The 14,138-nt window shown below is 41.6% G+C and overlaps 1 protein-coding gene across 6 annotated transcripts in view; it reads left to right on the top strand.

Moving 5' to 3' along the window:
• Positions 1-14,138, top strand: part of LOC125454104 (receptor tyrosine-protein kinase erbB-4-like) — an 873,837-nt gene that overhangs the window by 850,601 nt on the left and 9,098 nt on the right. For all 6 annotated transcript variants that reach the window (XM_048534471.2, XM_048534470.2, XM_048534469.2 and 3 more), the window contains 2 exons: positions 5,045-5,345; positions 9,310-9,399. In XM_048534471.2, coding sequence (XP_048390428.1) covers positions 5,045-5,345; positions 9,310-9,399 — 391 coding nt within the window. The remainder of the gene's footprint in view (positions 1-5,044; positions 5,346-9,309; positions 9,400-14,138) is intronic.

The raw sequence follows: 14,138 nt of genomic DNA, 5'->3' as shown, positions 1-14,138 counted from the left end.
AAAGTGTTCAGTCACCCCTGTCCTCATCTATGGACACTAGTAATTTCCTGACAATAGATGTTAGGCTAACTGGCCAATAATTCTGTCTTCCCTCTTAATCTTTACTTGAATGACATACACAAATTTCTAATCAAAAGGAGCAGTTTTGAATCAAGGGAACTTTGGAAGGTTATGCTTAGGACATCTGCAATATTTTCACCTATTTCTTTTAAAATCCTGGAAGAGGAACTGTCTAGTGCTGGGGATTTGTACTTTTTTTTCATATTGTCATTTTGTTTAGCTTAATTTTGGTGAGTCCTTGTGCCTGAATTACTTATAATTTCCTTCAGAATTTCCAAGACGTTGATCTTTTCTTCTAGTGGAAATACTGGTATAAAGTCATGTTTCAATATCTCTAGTATTTCCTTATTTTCACTTGATCATATCCCCATTACCCGTTTTCAGAGCTCCGTATTCAGCAAAAAAAATGCCCCTCTGACCCGATTCTAACAGAGTCAGAGAGTCATAGAAAAGAACAGCATGGAAACAGACCCTATGGTTCAACTCGTCCATACCAACCAGATATTCTGAATGAATCTAGTGCCATTGGCCAGCATTTGTCCTGCATCCCTCTAAACCTTTTCCATTTATATACCTGTCCAGATGCCTTTTAAATGTCGTAGTTGTACCTGCTCCACCTCCTCTGGCAGCTCATTTCATACATGCACCACCCTCTGTGTGAAAAAGTTGCCCCTTAGATCCCTTTTATATCTTTCCTGTCTCACCTTAAACTCCAGTTTTGGACTCCCCAACTCTGAGGAAAAGACCTTGACTATTCACCCTATCTGTGCCCTTCATGGTTTTAGAAACTTCTGGAAGGTCACTCCTCAGCTTTCAATTCTCCTGGAAAAGTAACCCCAGCCTAATCAGCCTCTCCCTTTAGCTCAAACCCTGCAACCCTGGCAACACCCTTGTAAATCTTTTCTGAACTCATTCAAGTTTCGCAGCATCTTTCCTGTAGCAGGGAGACCAGAACTGCATGCAGTATTCCAAAAGTGGCCTAACCAATGTCCTGTACAGCTGCAGCATGACTCCCAACTGCTATACTCAATACACTGACCACATTTAAACATTATTTATAGATTTATCTATGTGAAGGTGACCAAAGACTGGGTAGATGTGGCTCACAGGCTAGCCCTATTCTTTCTTTGTTGAGATGAGACAGGAGGCACATGTAGCAACTGAGCCATCTCCTCTTCATTCCAACATTACAGCAGTGGCCTGCAAGTTTCACAAGTTCTCAAGAGAACAAATGTTTCGATGGCCAGCAGTTGAATTGCTTAAAGACATTATAGGATAAAATTAGGAAGGGACAGGACATGCAGATCGGGCTGTAGCATCAACTGGCTATCAGTCACCCCTCATCAAGAATCCTTTGACTGCACTCAAAACCATGACCTCTACCACCTAGCAAACAAGTGACAACACTTGTATGTTCCTCTTCAAAGTGCTGGCCCAACCAGCAACACCTACATCCCATGAAAGAAACAACAATATCACTCTGTATTCAATTTCATTGATTCAATGTATTCAATGTCATGCCTGCACAGGCCGGTTTCACTCTCGTTAAGTTTAAGATGTAAAAATGGGAGTAATTGGTTGTAATTTCCATCCGTGGAGAATGATCAGAGGAGTAACAACTAGAGAGGCTCTGGCTGTGATCATGCCGCCAACTGTATTATTCCAAATGTCTCCACTAAATCCACAGTCCTAGCAATTCACAGCTCTTCCAGCTCCATGCAGCTATTGCTATGTGCAGTCCCATTCTAGTCAGGTGTTACTTGGTTATATTCATTTTGGACCAGAAAAGACTTCAATGCTGTCCATTTCTGTAGACTCTGATTCTGAGCATTGTGTGTTAGGTTTTTGTGGAACTTTTACTGACAGGGTGGTTCTTATTAGGCAGGTCAGGGATCTAAGACTGTTCGTTGTTTATTTGTAAGCCATGGTTGAGCCACATTTCCTCTTATTTTTGTACCAGACAAGAATGAATTCATGTTGTTATTTATGCACATTTTTAAAAATATTAGCCATTGCCTATCCACCGTCAGACTCTTTGGTAAAGTTCTCCAATCCATCTTTGCCAACTGGCACCTCATACTCTCACAGTGTTTCATCAATGCAACTTGGTTTTCATTGAAACCTCTTCCAGCTCGACAACCCTTTGAGATCTTTCTGCCCCTCCAATTCCAGTCACTTGTACATCTCCATTTTCCATCACTAAGCCGCCACTGCTCATGCCTTCAGTTGACTAGCCTGCAAGGTCTAGAATTTACTCACGACATGTAAGAACAAATAGGAGCAAGTTTATGCTATTTGATTCCTTGAGCCTGCTCTGCCATTGAATAAAGTCATGACTTATCTTAGGATAGTGGTCCCAGTGCATTTCATTTCTTTTGTTTCCGTTACTAATTCCTGCAAGGCAGGAGGGTCACTACATGACTCTTCTCCCCTTTACATATTTTTAGAAGGGCTTACTGTTCTTTTCAAATAATCTAATAGAACTAAGTTTATAGCAAAGTTAAAAAGACAAGTCTAAAGGCTTTGTGTCTCAATGTACTGAGCATTTGCAATAAAGTAATGAATTAGCAGAAATACATACACATGGTTCTGATTTAGACAAACTAAATATCATCAAGAAAGAGATATGTTTTTGGTTTCAAAGGCGTCAAAGGGTGTAAGGAGAAATTAGTAATATGGCATCAAAATAGAGGATCTGCCATTATTGTTTGGTGGAGCAGGCTTACAGGACCGAATGGCCTATTCCTGCTTCTGTTTCTGTATTTCTTTATGTGCTTACAGAGATGTTAAGTATGAGAATATGACATGCCAATTGGCAAGGATGGATTGGGGAGCCTTAGTAGAGGGGTTGACAGTGGATAGGCAATGGCTAATATTTTAAAAAATGTGTGTAAATAATGACATTCATTTATTCTTGTCTGGTACAAAATTAAAATAGGAAAGTTGGCACAATCATGGCTTACAAATAAATTATGCATAATATTAGGTCCAAAGAAGAGACATTTAAAATTGCTAGAAAAAGCAGCAAGCCTGAGGATTGGGAGAATTATAGAATTCAGTGAAAGAGGACAAAAAGTTTGATCAGGGGAGAAATGGAATATGAGAGTAAAATGGAAGGGAAGAAAGAAACTGACTGAAAAAGCTTCTGTAAGTATGTGAAGCTAAAAGGATTAGTAAAGACAAATGTGGGTCCCTTACAGTCATAAACAGAGAAAATTATAATGAGGAAAACAAAAATGGGGGAAGAATTGAACACAGGCTTTGGTTCTGTCTTCTCGAAAGAGGGCACAAGAGACCTCCCAGAAATGGATTGAAAAACTGCTAATGTAACGGTCTTATTCAAAAAGGAAATGAGAGAAAAAAAAAACAAAATACATAACTATAGGCTAGTTAGGTTAACATTTGTTATTGGGAAAATGTTACAGTCTGTTATAGAGGATGTAATAACAGAACATTTAGATTTACATCATTTGATCAGACTGAACGTGGTCTCATGAAGGGAAAATCATGTGTGACAAATTTAGTAGAAGTCTTTGAGGAGATACCAAACAGGATAGATGAAGGGAAACAAGTGGATGTTATATATTTGCATTTTCAGGAGGCATCTGATAAGGTACCACACATTTGTTTACTTAATAAGATAAGAGCCCAGGCTGTTGGTGTAATTTGTTAACATGCATTAGAGCACTGGCTAACTAATACAAAACAAAGGGTTGTGATAAAGGGTGCATTATCGGGTAACCTGTAACTAATAGAGTGCCAAGGAGACCAGTGAAAGGGACCATTACATTCATGACTTGGGTGAAAAAAGTGAATGTACTAGAGCCATGTCTGCAGACACAAAAATAGGTGGGAAGGTGAGTGGCGAAGACGACACAAAGAATCTGCAGAGGGTCATAGACAGGTTATGTGAGTGAGTAAAAACTTGGCAGATGCAATGTAATGTGGGGAAATGTGAGGTTATGCACTCTGGCAGGTAAACAGAAAGGTGGACGTTATTTAAATGTACAAAGTCTTCAAAAAACCACAGAGAGATTTGGGAAGCCTTGTCCTTGAATCACAAAAAGCTAATATCCAAGATAACAAGGTGCAGAGTTGGATGAACAAAGCAGGCCAAGCAACATCAGAGGAGCAGGAAGGCTGATATTTCAGACCTAGACCCTTAACGTCAGCTTTCCTGCTCCTCTGATGCTGCCTGGCCTGCTGTGTTCATCCAGCGGTGCACCTTGTTATCTCATCTTTTCCAGCGTCTGCAGTCCCTACTATCTGTAAGCTAATATCCGAGTTCAGCTGATTATAATGAAGGCAAATGGAATGATGGCCTTTATTTCAAAGGGAATGGAGTATAAATGTAGAGAGGTTTTGCTAAAACTATACAAGTCACTAGTCAGACCACAGGTGGACCACTGTTAAAACCACAATTTTTAATCCAAGGCAAGATATACTGGCATTGGAGGCAATCCAGAAAAGGCTCACCAGGCTGATAGCAGTCATGGAGAGACTATCATGTGAGGAACTGTTGGGTACATTGGGCCTGTACTTGTTGGAATACTGAAGAACAAGAAGTGACCTTATTGAAACATGCTAGGTTCTCAGAGCACATGACAGAATAGATGGCAGGCTGTATTCCTTCAAGTAGAAATCCACAATTCCTTATCCTTGTTAAGGAAACTGGGGGCAATTGAAAATTTCAATTTCAGGGTATCCAGGGTTGTTGAGTGATTGCATCACAGGGACAAGTCAGCTAAGATCTAATTGAAGCTGGCATCAAGAAGTGCATGGCTCCCTACCATTCCTCTTTGAAAATATTCTTTAAAGCTTCTTTGATTCAAGTGTCCTGGATGTTTTATGACACAACCAAACCCCCGCATCCACACACACACACACACACACACACACACACACACACACACACACACACACACACACACACACAGGCAAAAATGATGCGAGCTCTGTCACTTTTTCCCTTTTGTTGTCACAGAATCAGTTTGTGTACCGCGATGGGCTCTTTGGACCAGAGGAAGGGATGTCCCTGCACAGCCGGCCGCCCACCTGTGCCAGCTCTGCCACGTTGGAGGATCAGGGTGCTGCCTCGTCGCTGGAGGTCTTTGACGATGCCTGTTGCAACGGGACGCTGAGGAAGCAGGTGCCACGCCCGAGGGAGGACAGTGCCACCCAGCGGTACAGCGCAGACCCTACGGTCTTCCTGTCAGAGCATGGGCAAAGGAGTGAGCTGGATGAGGATGGCTACATGACTCCCATTCAGGATAAAAAGACAAAAGGCAAGTTCAGCAAATAGGGAGGGGAATAGGGGAAGAGATGTCCATTGGGAGCACTGCGCCAGACAGCAATATGAAGGCAGCGCCGGATTTACAGCAGAGTCTGTTTCAACAGAGTTTCTGCTGAGCTCAATGACAGAGTGCATAGCAAATTCCTGATTCAAGCAAACATACTAACCCCGAAAAAATACCTGGAGGATGATTCCATAACATAAATAGGAACAGTAAGACCTATTTAAGTCAACCACCAATGTAATTGATAGGAGGGAAACTCTTGTGATCGGGGATAGCTACACCATTATAGAGTCATACAGTAATGCAGCTAGGAAACAGGCCCTTCGGCCCAAACTGGTCCGTGCTGATCATAGTGCCCACTCAGCTAGTTCCAATTGCTAGCATTCAGTCCATATACTTCTAAACCCTTCCTATCCATGTGCCTGTCCAAATGTTTTATAAATATTGCTGTTGTACCTGCCTCAACCACTTTCTGTGGTAGCCTACTCCATATATATATATACACCACTCTCTGTGTGAAGAAGTTGCCGCCTCAGGCCCTTCTTAAATCTTTCCTCTCTCACCTTAAATCTCTGCTCCCTAGTTTTCAATTCCCTGTATCTGGGAAAAAGCCTATATGCATTCATCCTATCTATGCTCCTCATGATTTTATACACCTCAATAAGGTCACCCCTCAATCTCCTATATTACAAGGAATAAAGTCCTATCCTGGCCGACATCTCCCTATAGCTTAGGCCTCCTAGTCTTGGTAATATCCTTGTAAATCTTCTTTGCATACTTTCCAGTTTAACTATGTCTTTCTTATAACAGGGTGACGAAAACTGTACATGATATTCCAAGTATGGCATCACCAATGACTTATACATCTGTAATATAACATCCCAACTCCTATACTCAATGCCTTAACCGATGAAGGCCAGCATGCTGAATGCCTTCCTCACCACCCTGTCCAACTGTGACATTGTTTTCAGCGAACAATGTACTTGTACTCCTAGGTCCCTCTGTTCCACAACATCCTCAGGACCTTACCATTTACAATATAAGTCCTACCTTGGTTTGACTTTCCAAAGTGCAACACCTCATACTTATCTGTACTGAATTGCATTTGCTGAACCTCAGCCCACTTCTCATCTGATCAAGATCCCTCTGTAATTTTTGATAAACTTCCTCACTGTCAACTCCTAATTTTGTATCAGCCTCAAACTTACTAATCATGCCTTGTACTTTCACATCCAGATCATTCATGTAAATAATAAACAACATTAAGGAGAAATGTGGGTGGGAGAACCATTGGAAGAATTTTACAATATAAACTGAAAAAGCTGGAAATATTCAGCAGCTCTGGCAGCATCCATGAGGGGAGAAGTTGTGTTAATTGAAGGAATCCCTCTTTGCACATTTGGTATGAAAGAAGCATTTGATAAGGCTGAAGGGTGATGGCTCAGGAGGACACAACATTCCCACCTTCACGTTCATTAAGTTCTGGGGGGGTGGGGGTTGGGGGTGGGACAGGCAGGAAAACCCCTAGCTAAACTTTCTGTCTGATCAGTTAACGTCCACTTAAGGGCCTCATCAACATCTCCAAACCCCAGCCAATTCCTGCCCATCAGTAATTGTTCCTGAACTGACTGTGGTGGCCATTTCAATGAGTAATTTAGAGTCAAAATGCACAGATCACAACCTTTGAAAGGCAAACAGCAATCACAAAGCATCACCGCTGGGAAACATACAGATCAGCTTAAATTAGCCATAGAATGTGCATTTATCACCTTTGTTCTCCTAATCTTCCTTTATATCATGATCAAAAATATACTGCACTTGTGGAATCATGGATCTAACATCTGGAAGTGTGGAGTTTCAGGAGCAGTTGTCTTTCTCTCCCTTCATAGTTCTCCATCCCCCTTAACCTCCACCCCTAAATAAGTTGCCTTTTCCAATACTTAACCTCCAACCAGCAGGAAAGTGCACATCACATGAACATTTTCACATAACTATTTTATCAGTTTGCTACATGGTAGCACATTTCCTAGACTAACTGCACTTTAGCTGTACTGAAGTGCTTTGGGATATTTTAGAGGCAGACATCCAAACTGTCTTCCTTCAGACTGCAGTCATAGAGAAGGAGTTCCAATTTTACAGAGGGAAGCCCAAAATTCAGACAAGGAATACGTTACTGACAAAGAAGGGACAGATCTAACGAACAGAGTCAGTTCTGAATGTAAAATGGAGGCAACCACATGACCAACATTCCCAACCCCCCGACAAATCGATTCAGCAAAGAGAGAGACTGAACCTCCACACTGTGTTCACAAACACACACACATACATACTGCCTCTCTCTCTGTCTCTCTCTCATTCACTCACACACACGCACATACAAAGTGTGAACATTCATGCTGTGTTCACACTGTCACATACATAGTGAGAGGGTGAACCGACACACAATGTTTACACTCACACACAGTGAGAGAGCGAGCATTAATGCTGTGTTTAAATTGTCACATTCACACCACACAGAGTAAATCTACACAGTATGTTTCTACTGTCACATACACACACACAGATTAAACCTTCATGTTGTGTTTACAGTGTCACACAGACACACTGGGAGGAATGAGCCTTCACACTGTCTTTACATTGTCTTGCACTCATTGGGTCAGATTTTATTGGTAAAAATTATTTTGGACATTTTCCCCACCATTTAATGACCCATCTCCAAAATCATGGAATGCTGAGTGGTTGTGAGAATTGGCATGCTGCCTAGAATTTTGAAGTGAGTAATGAACAAAACATTAAGTTTGTTAACAGCCCACATCATCTGGTTTTTGAGGCCTTTTGCGCTTCCGTGCATCTGCTGTTCAACACTCTGGGAGGGGCAGCAGCTATGAAGTGCTACAGGAGACAAGCCAGACCTGCCAACAAGCCCAAGGCAGAAAGTTGAAGCAGCTTCTGGGCAAAGTGGCAGCATCTGTATTCTTCTCCAAGATAATAAAGTGTGAAGCTGGATGAACACAGCAGGCCAAGCTGCATCTCAGGAGCACAAAAGCTGATGTTTCGGGCCTAGACCCTTCATCAGAGAGGGGGATGGGGAGAGGGTTCTGGAATAAATAGGGAGAGAGGGGGAGGCGGACCGAAGATGGAAAGAAAAGAAGATAGGTGGAGAGGAGAGTATAGGTGGGAAGGTAGGGAGGGGATAGGTCAGTGCAGGGAAGACGGACAGGTCAATTCTCCAGCATCTGCAGTTCCCATTATCTCTGATACAATTTTAACCTCACTGCGAAGCCCCTTCCAGGGATGTCTAACCTGAAGAAGTTACCTTCCTCCCTCCGGACCAACCTCAGGGAATCTCTCTCCCAATGCAACTCTCTTGTAATCTCCATCTTCGGTCCACCTCCCCCTCTCTCCCTATTTATTCCAGAACCCTCTCCCCATCCCCCTCTCTGATGAAGGGTCTAGGCCCGAAACGTCAGCTTTTGTGCTCCTGAGATGCTGCTTGGCCTGCTGTGTTCATCCAGTGCTCCACACTTTGTTATCTTGGATTCTCCAGCATCTGCCGTTCCCGTTATCTCTGTATTCTTCTCCAACTCATTTTTGAAATGTTACAAGTTCTCAATTAGAAAAATAAAGAGATATCGGACAGCAGTAGACATTTGATGTCGTATCTGAGACTGATGTTCTGCTTATCATTGCGCAAATATATTTGGCCCCTACTATGGAAGAGAACACTACCACTGTGTTTACATCACCTGCCTCAGTATGTGTGGCAATGTTTTACTATATTTAAAGTGCTGAACAAATGCATATCTTTGTGGCTCTGTGATTAATTCTGTGCCCAAGGCTTAGTCAGAAATAGATGGGCACCAAGGAAATGAAGTAGGAGCAATGCATTTACAAGGATGGTGCACTGACTCCACACGGATATGTGAATTATAGCATTCTGAACATTTTGCAGGGGTTTGTGAGCGAGTGGGTACCACCCAGGAGGAGCGAACACTTTCAAGACCATCCAAGGCAGACGCCAAGGTCAAATTGTCACGCGCTGGTCAGTAATCTCCTCTGCAAAATGTTCTACTTTGCAATTTCTCATATGTGTTGTCTTTTCTGTTTTACCCTGAAGTTGTGTAGACTCTAGGATTTGTTTTTTAACAATGCAGAGCTTCCAAAAATAACCCTGAAGTGACAATAGCAGCCAGTTTCACGACAGTTGTGTTCATTACTGAGGGAGTAACCTAAAAGGGTTTAAGGCTAGGAATTCACAGATCATTAAAAGTATCCACAGAGGTTAGCAGAGCCATATAAAATGTAAAGCTGTCGAGTTGATGGCTCGAGAAGTTCTGATAAACTTGTGGAGAAACTACATTCGGCTAAGGCCTCCATATTAACAAAATGATATAGAGGAACTGTGAAATAAAGGTTTACAAGACCAAGATTGGAAATGAGGGCAAGACTGAACAGGCTTTCCAATAGAGAAGATTGGGAAGTGATCTGGTGAAGGAATAACAATCATGTGGCATGGTAATTAATATACTAGGAATTTTAGACTCAAGTCACATTTCAGAAAATGGACAACGATCAAACAAATGTGGTTTAACCAAGGTTGGGAGACATGGTAGAGTGCCAATTTCTTTCTAGCCCCCGCACCCCCCCCCCCCCCCTGCACTGGTTGCTACAAATGTTCAATTTAACTGGGTAGATGATATGGTCAAATCCAAGGGTCACAGATGATATATCTGGTTTAGTATTGGACACCATCTGGTCAGGTTTCTTTAGTCAATAAAAAAAAACTAGCTTACGATAAATGAAACATACTCACTCCAGCCTCTGGAGATTATTGACAGAAAAAGGATATAAGATTGTGCAAAACAATAAAATGGCTTGTAGACACTCACTGAACATAAGGAGGCCATTTGGCTTATTGTGTCAGTTTCGTCAACAAAGATCTGACTGCACAAATGCTATTTTCCAGCTCCTGGCCATTAGTTTTGGAGACTATGGCAAAACAAGTGAAGATCTAAATACTGCTGAAATGCTACACAAGTTTGTGACTCAACTACACTTTCAGGTGGTGAGTTCCAGAATCCCACAGCCCACCGAATAAAAGGAATTCTCTTTAAAGCCCTTCTTAGACCTCTAGTTGTTAGCTTCAATCTACTCCCCCAGTTACTGATCCCTTCACTGATGGGAACAGTGCCTTCCTATTTATCCTAACAATGCACCTCATTACCTTACACACATATATCAAGTCTCTGTTGGTCTCTGATGTTCCAAAGAAAACAATCCCAGTCTATCCAATCTTTCCCACAGCTCAATACTCCAGCTCAGGCAGCATCCTGGTAAATCTCATCTGCACCCCCTGTCTACAGATCTGATTGTAATAGTGCCAAGACCGGAACTGCATGCAGCACTCCAGCTGTGGTCTAGCCAACATTTTATATTGCTCCAACATAACTACCCTGCCCTGGTATTATGTGCCTCAGCTAATAAAGGCACGTATCCCATAAACCTTCTTAATCATCTTACCTACCTTCCCTATTATCTTCAGTGATCTGTGGATGTAGACCCCAAAGTTTCTCTAATCTTCAGTACTTTCCTGGGTCCCACCATTCGTAATGTATTGTCTTGTTAGGTCTTCCCATTGCATTCCCTCACACATTTCTGGTTGATTCCACTTGTTACTGCTCCGTTCAGTTGATCAGCCCCTTGATATCCTCCTGCAGTTTGTAACTAGCTTTCTCACTATTTACTAACAAATGAATTTTTGTCATCTGAGAATGTCTTGATCACAGCACTTAGTTACTTTGGCCAATGTCACCTCTGTTCATCTGCTGTTGAGGCCCAATCTATGCCTTAATTTCATTTGGACTGGACTTTCCAACACATTCCTGTATGGTCCATCTTCTGCACAAACACAAGTTCATCAGAAACTATGCTCAGCAGCATAGCCTAACCATTCCTTTCTGCAGTGAGCCTGCTCTATCTGTCATTTTCTCCAACTAACTGTGACCTCAAAAGTTGCTCCAAGCGACCCCTGAACTGTTTTTGAGTGCCCTACAGAGACTTTGCAACCAGCCCTGCCTTTGTTCCAAGGCAGTATTGAACGTAACTAATATTTTCGAACAATCAAATGTCAAAATCCCTTTGAACTGTCTGTTCCCTGAATGTTATAATGTTCATTGAGCACTAGCTCCTACTGCATAAAACCACATACAAAGACAAGGAATTCATCACATTGCTAACAGTGTCAAGACTAGCATGCAAAAATAATGTATATGACATCCTTCACAGCAGTGAAATGCTGACAAACAAAGGCACATGTCTAAAGAACAATTTTCTACAGCTTTTTCTCTTGTACTTCTACATTAATGTACAATTCAACACTGACAATTAAAACCATGATTGGATAGATGAATATTAGCTCCCAAGCTTTGTTATCTTGGTTGAAGCTGTGCTTTGTGAAAAGAAGGTAGACCAACAATATTTTTACCAGTTCTCCAAGAGCTGGTCAAATCATTTCAGAGCTGAACAGTGATCTTCGTTATAAGGGTAGTCTTTTCTCCAAATATAGAAAATCAAAGAGGTGTGGTCTATTGTGAATCAAATAAACACTTTTCATATAACAATCAAAAGTTAGACAACCGAAAAATTTACTGTATCTGAACAGAATTGCTTTTAGAGGCATTCTGAATCTCAAGTCTCATTTGCTTCGGGATCAAGATCACTCATATTTTATGGATATTATTTCCTTTTTGAAAATGTTATTTCTGGAACTCATATAATTTAAATCTTTGATTCTGTATTACAAAGAAGTACTACCTTTTTCAGGGTTTTTCTAGATTTTCAATTTATTACTGTCATATAAGCATTGAATTGCAGTCTTGCATCATGGAGCAAATGTTTCCACTTGTCTTGATGACTAGAGTGCATTAAAAACAGCATAGTAACAAGTTCAGTGAGGAAATTCAGGAGAAATGTCATTATTCCCATTACTTTACCATTACATGTAATGTATTAGTGTGAATAGAGGATTGGTTGACCAGTAGAAAGCAAAGAATAGGGTTAAATGGTGTTTTTCTGGTTGGCAGTCAGTGGCTAGTGGTGTGCTTCAGGGATCAGTGTTGGGACCGCAATTGTTTACAATTTACATAGACAGTTTGGAGTTGGGGACTAAGTGTGGTGTGTCAAAATTGCAGATGACACTAAGGTGAGTGGTAGAGCAAAGAAAACACTGAAAGTCTGCAGAGGGATATAGATAGTGTAAGTGAGTGGGCAAAGGTCTGGCAGATGGAGTACAATGTTGATAAGTGTGAGGTCATCCATTTTGGTTGGAATAACAGCAAAATGAACTATGTTTTAAATGGTAAAAAATTGCAGCACACTGCTATGCAGAGGGACTTGGATGTCATTGTGCATGAATCGCTAAATGTAGGATTACAGGTGCAGGAGGTAATTAAAAAGGCAAATGGAACTTTGTCATTGCTAGAGGGATGGAGTTTAAAAACAGGGAGGCTATGGTAAGGCCACACCTGGAGTACTGTGTGCTGTTTTGGTCTCCTTACTTGAGAAGTGATATACCAGCACTGGAGGAGGTGTAGAGGAGACTCACTCCGTTGATTCCAGAGTTGAGAGAATAGGATTATGAGGAGAGACTGAGTAGACTGGGCTTATACTCATTGGAATTCAGAAGAATGAGGGGAGATCTTATAGAAACATATAAGATTATGAAGGGAATAGATAAGGTGGAGACAGGGAGGTTGTTTCCACTAGCAGGTGAAACTAGGACTAGAGGGCATCGCCTCAAAATAAAAGGAAGCAGATGTAGGATTGAGGTCAGGAGGAATTTCTTCAACCAAAGGGTTGTGAATCTGTGGAATTCTCTGCCCAGAAAAGCAGTTGAACCTCCCTCGCTGAATGTTTTTAAGGCAAGGCTAGATAAATTTTTGAACAGTAAAGAAATTAAGGGTTATGGTGAGTGGGCGGGTAAATGGAGCGGAGTTCTCAAAAAGATCATGTATGATCTTACTAAATGGCGGGGCAGGGTCAAGGGGACAGATGGCCGACTCCTGCTCCTAGTTCTTACATTCTTATGTTCTCCCAGTGGTTAGACTGTGGACGTCACCACTATCTGGAGTAAATGAGACAAAATGTCATGGCTCCTGTATGGTGAAGTTAGACAAACAGATGAATGGGAAAGGAGTAGAAGGATAGAATGATAGGGTGAAGTGAAGCAGGCTGCCAGCAGAGACATGTTGGGCAGATTTGCTGAATTGACGGTCGATACTGGACAAGGAGAAATACCCTCCAACAATATAACTGGAAGTACCAAAGCTAGTCTCTTTGCCTGCGTCATACAACCTGTTCCCTAGCTGTCACTTCCAACCCAGACCCTAAATGCTGTCTGAAGTTGAGACAGAATATTTACAGAATATCTATCATTAAGATTGCCCATTCCTTCATAATTATATTGCCCAATGTCAACTCTGTTCATCTACTGCTGAGGCCCAATCTAGACCTTAATTTCATTTGGACTGGACTTTTGAACACACTCCTGTATGGTCCATCTTCTGCATAAACACAAGGTCCTCAGAAACTCTGCTGCTATTTCGCTCCAGGTATTGTTTGCCAATTATGCCTGTGTTTGCTGACCTTCAGCATTTCAATTTTAAAACTCTCATCCACGCTTTCAAGTCCCATGGCCTTACCCTTCCTTATCTCAGTAACCTTTTCCAGTTGTACAGCCCTCTCAAATTACCATGCTTCTGCTATTCTGACTTCTTGTATAAC

Source organism: Stegostoma tigrinum, chromosome 7, assembly GCF_030684315.1.
Source record: "Stegostoma tigrinum isolate sSteTig4 chromosome 7, sSteTig4.hap1, whole genome shotgun sequence".
Lineage (NCBI taxonomy): Eukaryota > Metazoa > Chordata > Chondrichthyes > Orectolobiformes > Stegostomatidae > Stegostoma > Stegostoma tigrinum.
Note: the sequence above shows the minus strand (reverse complement) of the source record. Positions and strands in the feature narration are given on the sequence as shown.